The sequence below is a fragment of the Diospyros lotus genome, chromosome 5 (assembly GCF_014633365.1).
Source record: "Diospyros lotus cultivar Yz01 chromosome 5, ASM1463336v1, whole genome shotgun sequence".
Taxonomy (NCBI): Eukaryota; Viridiplantae; Streptophyta; class Magnoliopsida; order Ericales; family Ebenaceae; genus Diospyros; species Diospyros lotus.
The window spans coordinates 26985152-27007301 of NC_068342.1; the positions used below are offsets into that span (position 1 = coordinate 26985152).

Below are 22150 nucleotides of genomic sequence, written 5' to 3' on the forward strand. Positions count from 1 at the left end.
GCAGAAGTGTGGTTTGGCTCATACAGATATGGAGTCTCTTATAGAGCAATGGGTGTCACTATTCTATACTTGGCTCGAGGCACGCCATAATTGTAGGGTCAGGCGCGTCTATTTTTTTCAATGCTCGGTGCCTCATTTTTCAACATTTGGCAGTGCGCCTCTTCCTTTATAGGACAGTGTGATTGCACTGCCCGAGAAAATGGCCGCCACCAGCGCCAATTTTGTCTCTCTCAATTCAAATTTTTTTTTATTATATATATATATATTTTTTTTTCTTTTTTTTTTTTTTTGTTTTTTTGGTTTTTTTTTTTTTTTGAAATATATATATATATTTTTTTAGTTTTTATTTTTATTTATTTTTTTATTTTTTTAATTTTTGGGGTTAGTTAAATTTTTTTTTTTTTTTTTTTTTTTTTTTTTTTAGGTGCTTAATAAAATCATATATACCACACAAAGCATTATTATCGAGTCAAACAAAATTACTTGCACAATAGATTAAATTCAAACACCAATAAATTCCTAAGTACACCTTACCCCCCAACTTGAATTGCGCATTGTCCTCAATCGGCAATAAAAGGATAGAGGATAGGCATACCTGGCGATCTTCAATGCATGAACTCGTATGCAAAAATTTTTATTTAGATTGCACACAGAGAAACACTATTTAAGTAATGCAGAAAAGAAACAAATTTTTATATACTTTTTTTTTTTTTTTTTTTTTTTCAAATCTAGAAACATCCATTTAACCTAAATGGAAAGGTGGTCTTTTAACGTCAGATTCCCAGACGAATGTGTTCCTAAAGGTCACTCAACCATTGATGGTGGATCACCCAACTCCACCATTTCTTCATTTCCTTCAACAAGTTCTTTCTCAGCTATGCCTAGATATGGTTTCAGCCTTTGACCATTCACTTTAAAACATTGTCCAGACTCTTTGATTTCAATTTCTATTGCCCCATATTCTGATATGGTCTTGATTGTATAGGGTCCTGTCCATTTTGATCTCAACTTCCCTGGGAACAAATGAAGCCTTGAGTTGTAGAGAAGCACCTGCTGACCAACATGAAATTTTTTTCTGTTGATGTGTTGGTCATGCAACTTTTTCATATGCAACTTAGACAATTTGGCATTTTCAAATGCCTCATCCCTAAGTTCTTCAAGTTCATTAAGTTGTAATTTCCTATTAAGGCTCACTTCTGTTGATTCCTCATTAATCTTCCTAATGGCCCAGTAGGCTTTGTGCTCTATTTCAACTGGTAAATGACATGGCTTGCCATATACCAACCTGTAGGGAGACATGCCTAGAATGGTCTTGTAAGCAGTTCTATAGGCCCAAAGTGCATCAATCAACCTCAAGGACCAATCCTTGCGATTAGAATTGACTGTTTTCTCTAAAATCCTTTTTATCTCCCTATTGGCCAATTCAGCTTGGCCATTGGTTTGAGGGTGATATGGGGTTGCAACCTTGTGGACTACTCCATATTTTCTCATTAATTCAGCCACTGGTTTGTTGCAGAAATGAGAACCTCCATCACTTATGATGGCCCTAGGCATTCCAAACCTACTAAAAATATTTTCTTTCAAAAACTTCATTACAACCCGATGATCGTTTGTTCTTGTTGGGATTGCTTCTACCCACTTGGACACATAGTCAACAGCTAACAAGATGTACTCGTGTCCACCTGAATTAACAAATGGTCCCATGAAGTCTATTCCCCAACAATAAAAAATTTCTAACACCTGAATGGGTTGCAAGGGCATCATATTCCTCTTGGTTAGGCTTCCTAGCCTTTGGCATCTATCACATGAACTACAGAACTGATGCACATCTCTAAACATGGTAGGCCAAAAGAATCCACTTTGTAAGATCTTGGCCAATGTTTTTCTTGTGGAGAAATGACCTCCACAAGCAAGAGTATGACAAAAATTCAAAACACTCTGTTGCTCATGCTCGGGGATGCACCTTCTTAAAATTTGGTCAGCACAATACTTAAATAAGTAAGGGTCATCCCAGAAATAAGTCCTAACCTTCCTAAAGAATTTTTGTTTATCTAGCTTGGTCCAATGATTTGGAATTAGACCGGTGGCTAGATAGTTGGCCAGATCTGCATACCATGGTGTAACAGAGGTTGAGGTATCATTGATAAGGAAGAGTTGTTCATCTGGAAAGGTGTCCCTGATTGGTTCCTTGTCTAGATTAAGGTCTTGGCATGGAAGTCTAGACAAATGGTCTGCCACCACATTTTCTACTCCCTTTTTATCTTTGATTTCTATGTTGAATTCTTGGAGTAACAAAATCCACCTAATAAGACGCGGTTTGGCGTCTTGTTTGGTGAGCAAGTATTTCAAAGCAGCATGGTCAGTGAAAACAATGACCAATGACCCCACCAGATATGATCTGAACTTCTCTAATGCAAACACTACTGCCAATAATTCCTTCTCAGTTGTTGTGTAATTCTTTTGCGCTTCATTGAGGGTTTTACTGGCATAGTAGATGACATAAGGTTTTTTATCTTTTCTTTGCCCTAGGACTGCTCCTACAGCATAATCACTTGCATCACACATGAGTTCAAAGGGCAATGACCAATCTGGTGGTTGAATAATGGGGGCTGAGATGAGAGCATTTCTTAACCTCTCAAAAGAGGTTTTACAAGATGATGTCCACTCAAATGGAACATCTTGGGAGAGCAAATTACACAGAGGCCGGGCTATGCTGCTAAAAGATGCTATGAATCTCCTATAGAACCCAGCATGCCCAAGGAAAGACCTGATGTCCTTAACACTCTTAGGGACTGGTAATTTTTGGATGGCTTCAACTTTGGCTTTGTCCACCTCCATTCCCTTAGCAGAGACAATATGCCCTAGGACTATACCTTGTTTGACCATGAAATGACATTTTTCCCAGTTAAGCACAAGGTGGGTTTCTTCACAACGAGCTAGAACTCTCTCTAAATTCTCTAAACATGCCTCAAAACTAGCTCCATAGACAGAGAAATCATCCATAAAAACCTCCACAATGTGTTCTGTCATCTCACTAAAAATACTCATCACACACCTTTGGAAGGTGGCAGGGGCATTGCATAGTCCAAAAGGCATACGTCTATAGGCAAATGTCCCAAATGGACATGTGAAAGTGGTCTTTTCCTGGTCCTCTAGGGCAATGTCAATCTGGTTATATCCTGAATAACCATCAAGGAAACAATAGAATGCTTGTCCAGCTATTCTTTCAAGGACTTGGTCCAAGAACGGCAATGGAAAATGGTCTTTTCTAGTCATTGCATTGAGTTTTCTGTAATCAATGCACACTCTCCATCCGGTTTGGATGCGAGTAGGGATCAACTCATTCTTTTCATTTCTCACCACTGTGACTCCAGACCTTTTTGGGACCACTTGAGTGGGGCTGACCCACTTTGAATCAGAGATGGGGTATATAATACCCGCATCCAGCAACTTTAGCACTTCTTTCCTAACCACCTCTTTCATGTTAGGATTGAGTCTCCTCTGCATTTGCCTAACAGGTTTAGCATCCTCCTCTAGAAATATCCTATGAGTGCAAGTCAAAGGACTAATTCCATGCAAGTCTGAGATGGTCCAACCTAAGGCTTTTTTATGAGCTCTCAGAATGTTTATCAGCTGAATTTCCTGTTGGGATGTCAAACTTGAAGAGATGACTACGGGGAGTGTGTTCTCATCACCTAGAAATGCATATTTTAACTCACTTGGCAAAGGTTTCATTTCAGGTGTGGGTGAGGTATTATCAGATTGTGACTCCTCATTGTTCAGAGAACCCAATGGTTCTGATTTGGGAATCCATTGAGCCACAGGCATTGCTTCTTCCTCCCTAGTGTTCTCTAATTCTTTTAACTTTCTCTCTTCTTGATCTTCTTCCATAGATTTGTTCAAAAATTCTTTTGCAAAATAGTCCCCAGCTAATGTTTGAACCAAATCTACTTCCTCCACCTCATTCTCAGCTATGTGTTGTTTGGAAACTCTAAAGATATTCATCTCTACAGTCATGTTTCCAAATGATAACTTAAGTATTCCATTCCTACAATTAATTATGGCATTTGAAGTTGCTAGGAATGGTCTACCAAGAATGACTGGAACAGGGGGTTGAGGGCCTTGATGGGGTTGTGTGTCCAAGACTATAAAATCAACAGGGAAGTAAAATTTGTCCACCTGCACTAATACATCCTCCACTATCCCCCTAGGGACTTTGATTGACCTATCAGCAAGCTGTAGGGTAACTCTTGTTGGCTTGAGTTCTCCTAAGCCCAGTTGCTGATATACACTATAAGGAAGCAAATTGACACTTGCTCCTAGATCTAAGAGTGCTTGGTCCACCCTCTGGCTTCCAATTATGCAAGAAATGGTTGGGCTACCAGGGTCTTTGTACTTAGGAGGTGTTTTAAGTTGCAGGATGGAACTCACCTGTTCGGTTAAGAATGCTTTCTCCTTGATGTTGATCTTTCTTTTAACAGTACACAAGTCTTTTAAGAATTTTGCATAAGATGGTGTCTGTTTGATTGCATCAAGTAGAGGAATGTTAATCCTCACCTGCTTGAACACTTCATAAATATCAGCATTTTGTTTTTCCCTCTTTGTTTGAGTAAGTCTTTGAGGGAATGGTGGTGCAGGGTTGCTCTTGAATTCTTCCACCTTATTTTTTTCTTTATCTTCCTTTTTTTTGTTTTCAAGTTTTTCCTCCAAAGCTGGAGCATTGTCATTTTTTATATTTTCATTTTGTTCTTCTTCTTGTGCATTAGGTTGGTTTGTCCTAGGGTCATCTGGTTTGTCAATTATTTTTCCATTCCTAAGGACAGTGACTGCTTGCACCTGCTCATGATTATAGTTCCCACTATTTGATGATTCCACTTGATTTGTTTGCCTCACGGGGTTGGGATTTGGTTGAGAAGGGAATTTCCCAGGTTCTCTCACAGTCAAAGTTTGAGTTAGCTTGGTTAGCTGACTCCTCATGTCCTCAATTGCCCTATTTGTTTGCTCTTGGAATTTTGCTGCCTGAGCATTGTTCCCCATCTGCCCTTGCATAAATTGTTGTAGAGTATCCTCTAGGGATCTCTTATGCGGTGGCTGATATGAGCCAGATGGTCCTTGGTTAGGTTGGTAGAGCTGTGGCTGAGGTTGTGGCTGTGGTTGTGAGGGAAATGGTTGGTGTGGCTGAGGTGCTGAATCATTTCTCCAAGAGAAATTTGGGTGGTTCCTAGAATTTGGATGGTAGGTGTTTGAGTTTGGGTTGTACCCTTGATAATTTCCACCCTGGTTCTGGTTTTGGTATATCCTACCCTCTGTTTGCCTTGGTTGTGAGTTTGAAGTTTGGCCATACAACACTTCTTTGAAAGCAGGGAGAGTTAGGACACTCCTCTGTTCTATGGCTATTGGCTTCACACACTACACAATGCACCTCTATCTCATTGATAGCCTTCATTTTTTTCATCTCCAATTCTTCCATTTTCTTTGTCAACAGAGCTAATCTAGCACTGATGTCATCAGTTTCATTTAATTGGAGTTTTCCCTTTGGTTGTGGATTGTATTGGTCTCTCAAATCTCCCATGGTTAATGGCCCAACTTCCCAATTTCTAGAGTTTTCAGCTACATGGTCAAAGTATGCAACAGCCTCTTCAGGAGTTTTTTCATAAAAGTCACCATTACACATGGTGGACACCAGCATTTTCAAATTAGGAGTTAAGGCATTAAAGAAGAAACTAACTACCCGCCATTGTTCAAAGGCATGGTGTGGGCAAGAATGCAAGAGGTCCTTGAAACGTTCCCAAGTTTGAGCAAATGTTTCATTTGGTTTACAGACGAAATTCATCATTTGCCTTTGGAGTGATGCTGTTCTATTAGCTGGGAAGTATTTTTTTAGAAATTTTGTTTGCATCTCCCTCCAAGTTCCTATTGATCTGGGCTCTAGAGTCCCTAACCACATTTTTGCTTTATCCTTGAGTGAGAACGGGAAGAGTTTTAGTCTAACAGTGTCCTCATGAATATTTTGATCCCCACAGGTACCACATACCTCTTCAAAATCCCTCATGTGTGTATATGGATTTTCAGAATCCATACCATGAAATGTGGGGAGCATTTGTATGGTACCTGGTTTAAGGACAAATCGATGATGGTTTATTGGTAGGATTATGCAAGAGGGAGTGGTTTGCCTTGGAGGGTTCAAATAATCCCTGAGAGGTTTAATCTCATCAACATCATGTTCTCCATGATCACTCCCGTGAGCAGATAGGTTTTCATTTTGTTGAGACATTATGGATTGTAAAAGTGATATTTCAGTCTCTGATAAAGAATCTATAGAATGGTTTAACTGATGGCTTAAGATTCTACCAGATCTAAGTCTCATACAATTTGAATAATATGCAAACAGTTAAGAAAAAAAAAAAAAAAATTATTAAGAACAAAGTTACCCGTGGAGTGAATTTTTTTCTTCTGTTGTACCTCCCCGGCAACGGCGCCAAAATTTGGCTGCACTCCTCACCCTACAATTTAAATAGCGTTAATCAGTTTTGGATGTTCAGTGTTGAAATGGTGAGGAGGTTTAAACTCACCAGTGTGTGAGTGTAGTTGTAGCACAAATATAAATTCCGGACAAGTCCGGGTCGATTCACTGGGAGGTTTATTTAACAAAAGAATGGTTCATTCGGGTTGATTTATCCAAAGAGAGCTAAGTTTTCCTGATTGTGAAAAGGTTTTTTTTTTTTTTTGAATATTAAAAAGGTCTTGGGTTGAGGCGAGTTCAGAACCAATGCCTTATAAATCTCTTATAGTAATTTAAACAGCAATATTAATCTGAAATAAACAGAGGATCGTTTCGTAGTTATAATTCAAGATACGAATGATTCTTAGCTAAGCAACCCTCATACATGATATGATGGTTCTGGGTTAAGATATCACTGTAAATTTTATTATACTAGAGACTATGATTTGATCGTCTGAGCTTGGGTATATCTCATCTCCAATTCTAGCAACTTTCATACATGGCATGAGAGTTCTAAGTTAGGATGATGACCCAATCCAAACTCACAAAATCATTTATACACTCAACTCGAGTTTAACTCAGATAAATCTTGCATTCATCGAGGTTTGGCTTATCTTGAGATTCAAGAACATTGGACACTGTCCTCGCCTTAACCCAATATTAGATTTAGCTACTCATTTCCATTTTTAAAATAAATTGGCAGGAATTTAAATGACGGGAATTAAAAGACAGTATTTAAAAGACTATTTTTTAACCGACCATATAGGCGGTATATAATTTAAAGACAATAATTGAAAGACTATTTTGACCGACCATATAGGCGGTATATAATTGAAAGATAATAATTGAAATTGCAAGAATTTAAAGGCAGAAATTAACCGACCATTTAGGCGGTGGATAATAAAGTAACAATAAATGACATAAGAATTTAAATAAGAAAAAGAAGAAGTAAGATTTGCAAGAGAAAATAAAAAAAGAACAAGAGCAATTAAAACAACTAAAATTTCATTCAAGAATAATCCCCCCTTACAAGTGCACCTAAGTGCTCTATTTATAGGCTAAAAGATGTAATGGAAACCACTTAATTATATAATTTAATAATACAAAATATCTAATTGATGATGTAAGCAATGATGTCATTTTAACCATGATGTAAGCAATGATGTCATCTTATCCCATGATGTAAGCGATGATGTCATCCTATCCCATGATGTAAGCGATGATGTCATCATATCCCATGATGTAAGCGATGATGTCATCCTATCCCATGATGTAAGCGATGATGTCATCATATCCCATGATGTAAGCGATGATGTCATCCTATTTGTGGGACTTGGGCTTTTCATGTTTTTGGGCTTTGGGCCTTCTTTGTGTTGGGCTTGAGCTTGGGCTTGGGCTTGGGCCTTCCTTGTGTTGGGCTTGAGCTTGGGCTTGGGCTTGTCTTATGTTGGATTCTATTTGATTGTTGGGCCAAGTGCACATGAAACATCCTCTAGACTCCATAGTTGGCCCATGATTTTGAGCAACAATAATGGGTAATCCAACGTCTCGATTTATGCCCCTAATTAATTGTAGAAGACAGCTTTCTTGCTTCATCCTGTAATAATATATAATGCAAATAATTATTTATTTTAAGCATAATTATAAAGCCAAAATAGGGATATAATTCATTAGGATATAGGAAATATTGACCCTTATCAATCTCCCTAAAAGATAAGAGTAAAAAGGATAATTTACCTTAACTGCTTCCCACATGTGATTTTTTTCATTTTCCCCTATTTCTTTCCAAGCTTTTACTTGTATAGGACAAATGGTTCGATCACGCACAATTCTTCCCAAGTGCCTTGACCATAGTTGATGATTGTCTCCCACTGCTCGATTATTGTAGAATATAATTGGAAGCTTTTCTCCACTTTTGAGCCCAGCTACTTTCTTATTCTGATTTTTTCCTCGAACTTTCTTTTTTTGAGTATGAATTTCACCTTTAAGAATTTGAAAAATAAAGAAAAATTAAAATACATATAATTAAATATAAACCAAATTAAGACTTGAATTGCATATACTTACCCTTAACAACTTGTTCTGAGGTAACAAACACTGGTTCACCTGATGTACCATCATGAGTCATAGGAGTATACTTTGCAACAATGTAATACCCAACAACTCTTATTGGTAAGAGAAATTCCTAAAATATTTTGCAATACCGTTCAATATTATAGATCAAAATTACAAGTTAAAATATACACAACAAAATTGAATTCAAAAATAAATAGCCTTGCATAATATATACATGCCTTTTCAGTGCTAGACATGCTGATCTCTTCAAGACCATTCTGAATATTTAATTGTGTAGTAATGGTTTTATACCACTGAACTGCACTAGCAACTTCAGCCCCTCCAATAACAGTGCCAGTAATGATTATTTTATTGTTCACTTGGAGATCACCTTGTATCTTCAAATTTGTTACCTTTGGAGGTTCTAGTAATTATGAAACACATAAACAATCAATAAACATTTGATAAATTACAGAACATGGTAAATATAATGGTAGAATGTAGACATTAATAGAGAACTATACCAGAACTTGGATTATCATGTGGCAGTCTAAAAGGGACAACATCCATTTCTGTATCTTCCTCAACATAGAGGTGGATGTCTCTTATACCTTTATGGTCATTAAACATAGCATAAACATCAGCATCCCCAGTTAGTTGCTTCCCATCCCCATAGGAGATATTCACACCAACTGAGTATATGTCCATGAATTTTTGGCATATACTCAAAATGTCAATGAAAGAGCTACAATCTCGTTGAAAGTCATTGTCAAAATAATACAGTTCACCAAAGTGAACAAAAAGATGGTGGGATGTGAGTTCACCTAAAAAAAAAACAAAATGCAATCATTAGATTTTTTACATTTGTGAGAAATTAGAAGCTACATGATATTTACCTGATCTAGCATTTATTTTAGTAGCACCATTTGAATATCCTCTTCGTAAATCTGCAACACCATTTAAATTTCTTCTTGACTGTAATTGTTTTAATCCCTGTTCGAATCCCTTACCCAATGCACCTAGGGCTATAAACTTGTTTGCCGTGGACGGCAACCTTTTTCCAGCTTTGATCTTTTGCATCATTTACTTAAACTTGGAGTAAGACAAAAACAATAAACTGAGTTCAAAATAATACACACAACAGGTTAAGGTGTAACTAAAAATGAGATTTTAAAGGATATATGCACATATATATATAATAACTTACCTTTACAAAAGACAAAATGAATTTTCTAACATCTTCTTTTTCTTTTCTTTCTTTTAGTTGCTACTTCAACCACCATTGGCTCCACATTTTCCCTTTCCCAATTGATTTCATTGTTTATTGTAGTTGAAATAGGGTTTGCCTCTTTATAATTGAATGATTCCTCTTGTTGATACGCTTCACTAACATTATCCATCTTATCACAATTGTCATCCATTTGTAAAGGCAAGTCATAAGAATCACGTGGTTGTGTTTTTAGAACAACCTTCCAACCTTTAGTGATATTGTCAATGGCATAAAACACTTGGAATGCTTGGTATGCCAAGACAAATGGCTCATTTGTTTTTAACAAGCGATCACAATTTATAGTGGTGAAACCATACTCATCTACTTTGGCCCCCCTTTCCTTATCATGCACATCAAACCATTTACAACGAAATAGTACCACCCTTCTACCACCAAGATACTGCAACTCAATAATCTCAGTTAAGATTCCATAATAATCTATATTTCCCATTTTAGACCCAATGTCACCACTCACAACCACCCCACAATTTTGTGTTCTAAATCCTTTGTCATGACATTCTACACGAAACCTATACCCATTCACAACATAACCATTGAAGCAACAAACAGATTGGGAGGGACCACGTGACAAAGAGAGCAACTCCTCTGTTATTTTACGATTGTCTTGTTTATGTAACGCTGCAACCTACAAATTACAAAAAAGGTAAAGTACTAAATCAATTTCAATATATGCTTATTGATGATGATTATAAATATGTTGAAACATGAATTCACTTACTCTAATTTTAAACCAATTAATAAACCTTCTATCACTTTCCTCATTTGACATTTGTAGTGGTGCTCTAGCTTGGACTTGCAAATACTCCCTATATCATGAGTAACAATAGAAGCAAAATTGTTAACAATATTTGCATAAAAGAACGTACATAAAATAAATTATTTTATTGATGATAACGTACTCTAAAAAAGGTTGAACTGCATCACAATTCTTCATAACAAAAAGATGCGCTTGTTCCTACTCATCCATGTGAAGATCCCGAGTCATACCAGATCCCAATGCACGTCCAGGTTGTGAAAATATTAATAATTCACTTTTGTATTCTTGACAACCATCATCATGATTTCGATTAAGACGATTAAACTTTGTCTCAATGTTAGTGAAGTATCTTGAGCAAAGTGTCATACATTCTTTTGCAATGTAACCCTCTGCAATTGAGCCCTCAGGACAAGCTAAGTTATGAATGAGTTGTTTTAACTCATACAACTCTCGCTCAATAGGGTACATCCATCGATATTGGACAGGTCCAGCAATTTTGGCTTCAAGGGCTAAATGAATAGGCAAATGGACCATCACATCAAAAAATGAAGGGGGAAAGTTCATTTCCAATTTACAAAGAGTCATGACAATTTGAGATTCAATCTGCTCCAACTCATCCACTCGTAAAGTCTTTGCACCCAAAATTTTGAAAAACAAAGACAATTCAAAAAGTGGTTCACATATTGACTTGGGAAGAAGACCACGTAATGCAAGAGGAAGTAAGTGTTGTAAGAGAACATGGCAATCATGACTCTTCAAGCCAGAAATCTTATGCTCTTTAATATTAACACAATGTGAAATATTAGACGAAAACCCATCTGGCACCTTTAATTGCTTTAAAAACATACAAAACGTATGCTTTTCTTCTGGAGTTAATGTGTAAGTTGCAGCTGGCAACACAAGCTTGTCTCCTTTTTGTATTGGGTGCAACTCTGGTCTGATATTCATTGCTTCCAAATCAAGACGAGATTTAACAGTATCTTTGGTCTTCCCTTTAATGTTCATAATTGTTCCAAGCACATTATCACATATGTTTTTCTCAATATGCATCACATCCAAATTATGCCACAACAAAAGACTACTCCAGTATGGAAGTTTGAAAAAAATGCTTTTCTTATTCCAATTATCCCCTCTATTATCATGTAAAACTTTTGTCTTTTTACTAACATCTTTAGATAAAATGACTCCTTCAAGATCTTTCACCTGATTTAGAATATCCTCACCAATAAGAGGTTTTGGTGGTAATCCATACTCTTTCGTGCCATCAAATGATTTCTTGTCAATACGCCATTTGTGATTCATTGGAAGATAGCGACGATGGCTCATGAAACATTGCTTTCTGCTATTGTCTAACCTCATAGAAAAGGTATCCTTGTTACAACAAGGACAAGCCAATTTACCCTTAGTGCTCCAACCTGACAGGTTTCCATATGCAGGGAAATCATTAATGGTCCATAGTAAAGCTACATGCATCTTGAAATTCTGGTGAATTGATGCATCAAATGTTTCAACTCCTACTTCCCACAACTCTTGTAATTCTTCTATTAAAGGTTGGAGATAGACATCAATAGCATCCCCTGGTCCCTCAGGACCTGGAATAAGCATTGACAAAATGAAATTAGAGTCTTTCATGCACATCCAAGTGTTAGAGTTATGCCCCACAAGCCAATTATATTTACATGTAATTGATCATATTTTTCCATTGTGACTCTTTATCTTCAATCAATTATTATAGTAAGGCATTATGTTTTATTTGTCATTGATGGTTGACTTTATTATTTCCACTCTTGACAAAGTCCATAGATCAAACAGGCTCATGGAATATGGTCGTGCATAGAGATGACGATCATGAAACATATTCCTTATAAGCCTTGATCTTAAATGTTCCTAGTCATAGAGTTATTAGGATTGGACACTAATAACTCGGATAGACTAGCATATATGATGCATGCTCAATTAGGAGAATGTCTTGTTTCATAGACATTGGTGTGTGGACACTAATGCATATATGTGGGTGCTTATTATAAGAATAAGTACACTGAACTGACCCGCTACAGAATTCCTAATGGTAATTGTTGATTGTCGAATTGGAATTTCTGTGTTGCAGTAGTGCAGATTGGTCCTTAGACTTGAGACATCATGGTAGTCTTATATTTGACTGGTTACGCTTTGGTTCTTTTTGGATTCCAATGGAGTCATTAACAAATTATCACTGGGCGTAACCTTATCACATATGAAGGCTTGTGAATGTCGAAATAGGATTCATCACTTATCGACAAGATGAGAAGATGTCCTATGTATTCCGATGATTTCATGACTAAGGAAATCCTTGGCCAAGGTGAGATGGAAATCAAAAGGTGTTTTGATTTCATCGAACAAGTCATAAATCTGGAATGGATACATAGTTATTGAATGACTAGGGTTTCGTCATAAAACCATACCCTAAATTCAATCGGGACATAGTTGATGAAAGGATTTTACTGTACGGTAATTGCAATCGAAAAGGTCCGTGTTTTTCATCGTTGGCTAGGCGTTCATGGCATGTTGCTAGACGTTAACCATGATATGTAGGGTTTTAGAATTAATATGATTAATTCTAAAACTATTAATTAAAGAGTTTAATTAAGAAGCCCATGAGATGAGTTAATTATGAAGCCCATAAGTTTAATTAAAAGAGTTTAATTATTCTAAGGAGTTGGGCCTTCATATAGCCCAATAGAATTGGCCCTACATCTAGCCCAATGGTGGACCTAAGGGGTCACACACTTGGGTCGAGTCCGTTCCACAAATTAAAAGAGAGATACGGCCCAATATGATTATGGGCCAGACCTAAATCGTTTAGGGTTTTTCCAAAGGCATAATTAGGGTTTTAACTCTATAAATAGGCCACTTAAGAAGCTGGAAAAAGTAAGAAAAATTCGGATCTCTCATTGGAGGCGCCTAGGGTTACTAGCATTACTCAAGGCGTTCGTGGAAACGGCCGATCGTGTGGACCGACTTGGAGGAGTTCGTGTTTGCGGCTCTACGGATCTATTAAGGCAGAATCACATCTTCACGGTTGCCCGGTTCCTAACAGTGGTATCAGAGAGACAGGTTATCTCGAACCTTTGGTAATTTCGTTAGATATATTCTGATTTTATCATCGTTTTCTGGCAGTGTAATCGTTGTGAAATCTGTCATTACTTTTGATAAATCGGAATAGCAGTAACGAATCAGTTTTGATTATCGATTCTGCCATGTTTAAATGATGTATTTATGTATCGAAAAGCATCCTAAGATGGTAGATTAAAAGGCTTAGTAATCAGTTTTTAATGTGTTACGAAACTGATATACATGAACGGTTTGAATCTGCCATTCATTGCTGTTTTCGGTGATGCATCTAATCAGCTTATTTTCGAGAGTTAAAAAGAAGGATCTGTAATCGATTTGCAATTAGATTAAAACCGATTCAGAAGATGGGGTCGTGTTATAGAACAGTATGTTCGAAAAGAATCGGTTTTATATGATCAAACCGAGATTAGTATTGATGTGATATCAGATTCAAAGAATCGGTTTGAATCTGCCATTATAATCTGTTTTGATATGATCGATTCGAGACTATCATCTGATCGAATAGAAGCATCCTGATGTGTTCTAAATCGAACAGCAATAATGATATGATTAGTGTTTAAACGAACAGCAATCTTGATGCGATCAGTATTTGCTTATCGTTTAAATATGATTAGTATATGTTCGAACAGTTTGCAGTGTGTGTTAAGTTTATGATATGATCAAAACCGAACACTAAGTAGTTTCTGATATGATCTTAAACGAACAGCATTGTGATGGTATACATATTGATGGTAAGGGTTTATGATATGATATAATCAGTGCAACAATCATCGCTGTATGTTTCTGTTCTGTAAAAATTTTTGTCCGGGGGCGTTGCCCCCGAGCCCCCGTCGGGGGCGCTGCCCCCGAACCCCCTTTGCATCGGGGGCGCTGCCCCCAAACCCCCGTATAGGGTGGAACATAATCTGTTGTGTGCATAAGATATGCAAAAGCTGAAAAACTGTTTTGTTTAGATGTCCTTTTAACTTGTATTCAATTGCTATCCTCATTGCTTGAGATGGTTTTATTAATTTGAAGATACATGCTTATAACATTTTGATATCATTGTGTATTAGATGCATGCTTATGATGTATTGATTATGCAATGTGTTAAATGCATGTAATATGATATATATGATAGATTAAAACCCCTCGCTTAAAATTGTTTTAAGAATGAATTTTAAGTCATGAATGGGGAAATCAAAAGAGTTTAATTTCTCCATAGCCTTCCATCATTGGCATATAATATTAGGTTTTAAATGTTTAATATGTATCGCCAATATCATTTGGGGCATACTAAGTATGGCAATCTATATTATATGTTACACATGTTGATGTACATTAGGTGATAAAGTAGAAATACTATCGTCAATAATATTTGGGGGTATCTCTATTTATCACACTTGTGATTGATGATGGTTTGACTTAACATGTTTTGCATAAGAGCTTCAATAGTATTTGAGTTTATGCAAATATGAGGCAAAATAGTTTTGAGGGTTACATGAGATGTAATTGGTAAGAGTTGCCTACCTTTTAAAATTACTATAAGAGCTTCGATATTATTCGAGTTTATGGTAATTCTAATTGGGTCTCAAGCCCACTAGAAAGCCTATGTATTTAAGCTTTCCAAATCTTATTTTGAGGGTGCTAAGATTTGATTAAAATAGTGGGAGTATCACTTATGACACAAAAGTCCTTAATCATATGTGAATGTAATTGATTGAATGTTTAAATGTATGATCATGTTTATATTTGCAGATTTGTGAAATCAAAAATGGCCAAGAATCCACTTGCAGGTTTGCTAGACACTAACAAGTTGACAGGTCCCAATTATCTGGATTGGCTTAGGAATCTCAAAATTGTTTTGGATTCCGAAAAAATAACATATGTTATGGATAAGGCCCCACCTGAAAAAGTTTCAGAGGCGTCCACGCCAGAGGAACTTACCACTTGGCAGAAGTGGAAAGATGATGATCTTCAGGCTCGTTGTTATATGATGGCATCGATGTCAAATGAGCTGCAAAAGCAGCATGAGAAAATGGAGCATGCAGCAGAGATTCATTTACACCTACAAGAGTTGTATGGTGAGCAGACTAGACATGTGAGATATCAGATCTCAAAGGAGCTTTTCAGGGCCCGTATGACGGATACTGAATCTGTCAATACTCATGTATTGAAGATGATAAGCCTGATTGAAAAGCTTGAGTCTTTGAGTGTTGTCATGGATAATGATCTATATGTAGATCTTATTTTACAATCTCTTCCTGATTCATTTGATCATTTTGTCATGAACTTCAATATGCATAAGCTTGAAACTACTCTTCCTGAGTTGCTTAACATGTTGAAGACTGCTGAAATGACAATGAAGAAGGATAAACCTGTCATGCTCATTGGTTCCTCACATTCCTCTAAACCAAAGAAGAATTGGTCAAAGCAAGGAAAGGAGAAGAGTTCTCAAAAGGGGAAGACAAAGCCAAAGGGTGGAGTTAAGAAAGCAAAGCCAAGTCAATCAGAGAAAGGAAATTGCTTCCATTGTGGAAAGCTTGGGCACTGGAAAAGGAATTGCAAGACTTATCTTGCAGAACTGAAACAGAAACGTTCTGATTCAGGTATGTACTTTGTTGAAATTAACCTTTCAGTTAATGATGCTTCTTGGGTATTAGATACCGGATGTGGTAGTCATATTTGCAATGATTTGTAGTTGATGACAACAAGCAGGAGGCTAAATAAAGATGAGGCTTCTCTACGGCTTGGGAATGGAGCAAGAGTTGCTGCTATAGCCATAGGGACAGTTTATTTAGTTTTAGAATCTGGAATAAAGTTAGTTTTGAATGATTGTTTTTATGTGCCAGACATTATTAAGAACATTATTTCTGTTCCTGTTTTGGACAAGGAAGGTTTTAATTTTTCAATAGCAAATGGAGTTTGTTCTATTTTCAAAAATGGTTTTTTATATGGTACTGGTGCATTATCAAATAATTTGTATTCTGTTCAAACTAAAGATTCCATGATTTGTCTACAACAAAGTAACAAAAGAAAGGCTGATGATCAAAATTATGCTTACATGTGGCATTTGAGATTAGGTCATATTTCCAAAGACAGGATAAATGAGTTGGTTAAAAATGGGTTATTGAACTTGTTTGACTTACAGTCACTTCCAACTTGTGAATCGTGTCTTAAAGGAAAGATGACGAAATCTCCATTTGTTGGACAAGTGGAGCGTGCATCTAACCTATTGGATTTGATCCATTCAGATGTCTGTGGGCCACTAAATGTTAGTGCAAGAGGTGGTTTTTCATACTTCATTACTTTCACCGATATTTCTCACGGTATGGCTATGTATACCTTATGAAGCACAAGTCAGAAGCCTTTGAAAAGTTCAAAGAATTCAAGAATGAAGTAGAAAAACAAACAGGAAAAAGTATTAAGGTCCTTCGATCTGATCGAGGGGGGGAATACTTGAGTACTGCATTCATTGATCATCTTAAAGAGAATGGGATTCTCTCCCAGTGGACTCCACCAGGAACACCACAACTCAATGGAGTTTCTGAACGTAGGAATCGAACCCTATTAGATATGGTGAGATCCATGATGAGTTTCGCTGATCTTCCTTTATCCTTTTGGGGCTATGCTCTTGAGACGGCTGCCCATTTACTGAATAGAGTCCCCTCTAAATCAGTGCCTAAGACACCATATGAGATGTGGTTTGGTAAGACACCCAGTTACAAATATTTAAGAATATGGGGATGTCCTACCTATGTTAAGAAAACAGTGGGAGATAAGTTGGATACTAGATCCACTAAGTGTAAGTTTGTGGGATATCCAAAAGAATCAATTGGATATTATTTCTATCATCCCCTTGAACAAAAGGTGTTTGTTTCAAGGAATGCCACTTTTCTAGAAAAAGAATTCCTATTAGATGGGAATAATGGCAATATGATAGATCTTGAAGAAATTCAAGAATCACAAACTACTATCCCACAGGTGGAAGCAGAAAACAACTTTGAACCTCAAAGTACACAATCTCCTCGTAGATCCCAAAGGATCACGAGACCTCCTGATAGGTATGGTTTCTTAGTTGAAGGTAATGAAGATAACCTTCTATTGGATGAGGATCCAAGAACCTACAAGGAGGCGATATCTGATATCGACTCGGGAAATTGGAAAGAAGCTATGAAATCTGAAATGGATTCCATGTACTCTAACAAAGTATGGACTTTGGTGGATCCTCCTGAAGGTATTGTACCTATTGGCTGTAAATGGATCTACAAGCGAAAGCTTGGAGTTGATGGAAAAGTAGAGACTTATAAAGCTCGTTTGGTGGCAAAGGGTTACACTCAAACTCAAGGTATTGATTTTGAAGAAACTTTTTCACCAGTTGCGATGCTTAAATCCATTCGGATTTTACTTGCCATAGCCACATATTATGACTATGAGATATGGCAAATGGATGTGAAAACAGCCTTCCTTAATGGTGACATTAAGGAGGATATTTATATGGTACAGCCAGAGGGATTCATATCCAATGGAAATGAGCAGAAAGTCTGCAAGCTTCAAAGGTCCATTTATGGACTAAAACAAGCTTCCCGGAGTTGGAACATTCGTTTTGATGAGACAATCAAATTGTTTGATTTCATCAGAAACTTGGATGAACCATGTGTGTATAAGAAGGTTAGTGGGAGTGCAGTCACTTTTCTGGTGCTCTATGTTGATGACATACTACTCATTGGGAATGATGTAGGTATGTTACAAGCAACAAAAGCCTGGTTATCTACTAATTTCTCCATGAAAGATTTGGGCGAAGCATCTTACATTTTGGGGATTAAGATCTATAGAGATAGATCAAAAAGGATGCTTGGATTGTCCCAATCAATGTATATAGATAAAATGTTAAAAAGGTTTAACATGGAAGGATCTAAAAGAGGATTTCTTCCAATGCGCCATGGGATTTCTCTCTCCAAGTCTATGTCTCCAAAGACTCCAGAGGAGAGGAAAAGAATGGCATCTATACCCTATGCTTCTGCCATAGGTAGCATAATGTATGCTATGCTATGCACTAGACCTGATGTTGCACATGCTTTGAGTGTCACAAGCAGATATCAGTCTAATCCAGGTGAGGAGCATTGGATAGCTGTGAAAGGAGTTCTTAAGTACTTGAGAAGGACAAAAGACACTTTCATGGTATATGGAGGAGGTGAACTGAAATTGGAATGCTTTACGGATTCAAGTTTTCAGTCTGATGTAGATGACTCAAAATCAGTGTCTGGTTATGTATTCACCCTTAATGGTGGAGCAGTTTGTTGGAAGAGTTCCAAACAAGAAACTACTGCAGATTCTACCACTGAGGCTGAATATATTGCAGCATCTGATGCTGCAAAGGAAGCAGTTTGGATGAGAAATTTTATCTCAGCATTGGGAGTGGTTCCTACTATTGTTGATCCAGTTCTAGTTTACTGTGATAACAATGGTGCAATTGCTCAAGCAAAGGAACCAAGGTCCCATCAAAGATCCAAACACATATTGCGGAGATTTCATTTAATCCGTGAGATAATTGGCCGTGGTGACATCAAAATGGAGAAGGTTGCATCAGCGGAGAATGTAGCAGATCCCCTTACGAAACCATTGTCACAACAAGTTTTTGAACGTCATCTTGAGAAGATGGGCTTAAGATACATGGGAAATTGGCTTTAGGGCAAGTGGGAGATTGTTAGAGTTATGCCCCACAAGCCAATTATATTTACATGTAATTGATCATATTTTTCCATTGTGACTCTTTATCTTCAATCAATTATTATAGTAAGGCATTATGTTTTATTTGTCATTGATGGTTGACTTTATTATTTCCACTCTTGACAAAGTCCATAGATCAAACAGGCTCATGGAATATGGTCGTGCATAGAGATGACGATCATGAAACATATTCCTTATAAGCCTTGATCTTAAATGTTCCTAGTCATAGAGTTATTAGGATTGGACACTAATAACTCGGATAGACTAGCATATATGATGCATGCTCAATTAGGAGAATGTCTTGTTTCATAGACATTGGTGTGTGGACACTAATGCATATATGTGGGTGCTTATTATAAGAATAAGTACACTGAACTGACCTGCTACAGAATTCCTAATGGTAATTGTTGATTGTCGAATTGGAATTTCTGTGTTGCAGTAGTGCAGATTGGTCCTTAGACTTGAGACATCATGGTAGTCTTATATTTGACTGGTTACGCTTTGGTTCTTTTTGGATTCCAATGGAGTCATTAACAAATTATCACTGGGCGTAACCTTATCACATATGAAGGCTTGTGAATGTCGAAATAGGATTCATCACTTATCGACAAGATGAGAAGATGTCCTATGTATTCCGATGATTTCATGACTAAGGAAATCCTTGGCCAAGGTGAGATGGAAATCAAAAGGTGTTTTGATTTCATCGAACAAGTCATAAATCTGGAATGGATACATAGTTATTGAATGACTAGGGTTTCGTCATAAAACCATACCCTAAATTCAATCGGGACATAGTTGATGAAAGGATTTTACTGTACGGTAATTGCAATCGAAAAGGTCCGTGTTTTTCATCGTTGGCTAGGCGTTCATGGCATGTTGCTAGACGTTAACCATGATATGTAGGGTTTTAGAATTAATATGATTAATTCTAAAACTATTAATTAAAGAGTTTAATTAAGAAGCCCATGAGATGAGTTAATTATGAAGCCCATAAGTTTAATTAAAAGAGTTTAATTATTCTAAGGAGTTGGGCCTTCATATAGCCCAATAGAATTGGCCCTACATCTAGCCCAATGGTGGACCTAAGGGGTCACACACTTGGGTCGAGTCCGTTCCACAAATTAAAAGAGAGATACGGCCCAATATGATTATGGGCCAGACCTAAATCGTTTAGGGTTTTTCCAAAGGCATAATTAGGGTTTTAACTCTATAAATAGGCCACTTAAGAAGCTGGAAAAAGTAAGAAAAATTCGGATCTCTCATTGGAGGCGCCTAGGGTTACTAGCATTACTCAAGGCGTTCGTGGAAACGGCCGATCGTGTGGACCGACTTGGAGGAGTTCGTGTTTGCGGCTCTACGGATCTATTAAGGCAGAATCACATCTTCACGGTTGCCCGGTTCCTAACACCAAGGAGGCAAATTATATGGAATAAGGAATACTGGCCAAATACTATATGAAGTTTTGGAATGTGCAAATGGTTGGAACCCATCACTTGCAAGACCAAGTCTCACATTACGAGGCTCTGAAGCAAAATTTTCATGCATTTCATCAAAAGATTTCCATTGTAAAGAATCAGCCGGATGCCTCGTTACTCCATCATCTACTCTTTTGTCATGGTGCCATCTCATAAAGGACGCTATCTTGCTGGACATAAATAGCCTTTGAAGCCTCGGCTTTAATGGGAAATATCGCAATATTTTTACAGGTTTTCTTTTACCATTCCTTCCAACTTTGATTTCTCCGCTACAATTATCATTTTTCCATCTCGAAGCTCCACATATACTACAAAAGTTAGACTTCTCATCTTTCTTCCAATATAGCATACAATTATTGACACATGCATCTATTTTCTTATAGGAAAGTCCAAGATCTTGAATAATCTTCTTTGCCTCATAATATGAATTTGGCAAAGTCGAACCATCAGGGAGTAATTCATCTTGTAATATTTGTAATAACATAGTAAATGACTCATTACTCCAACGACCAAGGCTCTTGATATGTAATAGTTTGATTATAGTAGACAATTTTGAACTCTTAGAACCTTCATATAATGGTTGCTCCAAATCTGTCAATAGCCTATAAAATTTCTTTGCTTCATCATTAGGATCCTCTTTTTGCATATTATTGCTTGAGCCACCAAAATCTGCTGTATTTTTGTTGAAAGCATCTAAAGTAGGAAAAAAGTCCCTCATAATCCCATGAATATCTTCCTCTCCTCTCCTCTAGTTTCTAATACCTCATCTTCTTCACCCTCTGATCCATATTCAGATTCAGAGTCAGATTCACCTAACCTTTCTCCATGATGATACCAAAATGTATAATTTTGGACTATACCATAAACTGTTAGATGGGTTTCAACCATTTCATGACTTCTTGAGTAAGTGTTATTACACTTGACACATGGACATCGAATGTCACGATCTCCCACCTTTTTTGTAGCATATCTTAAAAATTCCTTAATACCAAATTGATATGTTTCACTTAGCCGATCATTAACAAGATTCATCCACTGCTTATCGGGTGCCATTACTAATATAAATAATGACAATAATCTGAGAGTTCCAACATCAAACAAAAATATAATGAGTTTCGATCTATCAATAAGAATCAAATAAGTAAATAAGTACGCCTAATTCAAATACATTTAAGGATATGAAAGGATGCATGAGGAACAGAATTATTAACTATTTCTTGTTCATTTTTGTTCCAGTTTTGAACTGAATT

The 22150-nt window shown here is 37.0% G+C and overlaps 2 protein-coding genes and 1 pseudogene across 2 annotated transcripts; 2 read left to right on the forward strand and 1 right to left on the reverse strand.

The window, feature by feature from the left end:
• Positions 1–453: 453 nt before the first annotated feature.
• On the reverse strand, positions 454–12218 carry LOC127802174 (uncharacterized). The gene is made up of 8 exons (XM_052337879.1): positions 10836–12218; positions 10602–10654; positions 9795–10473; positions 9082–9381; positions 8797–8981; positions 8570–8687; positions 6174–6303; positions 454–2737 (listed from the first exon to the last, which is right to left on the reverse strand). The coding sequence occupies exons 1-8, from the start codon at positions 12208–12210 to the stop codon at positions 805–807; spliced, it is 4773 nt and encodes a 1590-aa protein (XP_052193839.1). The 5' UTR covers positions 12211–12218; the 3' UTR covers positions 454–804.
• On the forward strand, positions 5745–5844 carry LOC127802917 (small nucleolar RNA R71; annotated as a pseudogene).
• Positions 12219–15469: 3251 nt separating the features above from the next.
• LOC127802175 (uncharacterized) lies at positions 15470–19386 on the forward strand. The gene is made up of 7 exons (XM_052337880.1): positions 15470–16122; positions 16238–16261; positions 16777–16929; positions 17025–17144; positions 17574–17855; positions 18315–18808; positions 18887–19386. Exons 1-7 carry the CDS (start codon positions 15470–15472, stop codon positions 19384–19386), a joined length of 2226 nt encoding a protein of 741 aa, XP_052193840.1.
• Positions 19387–22150: the final 2764 nt, after the last annotated feature.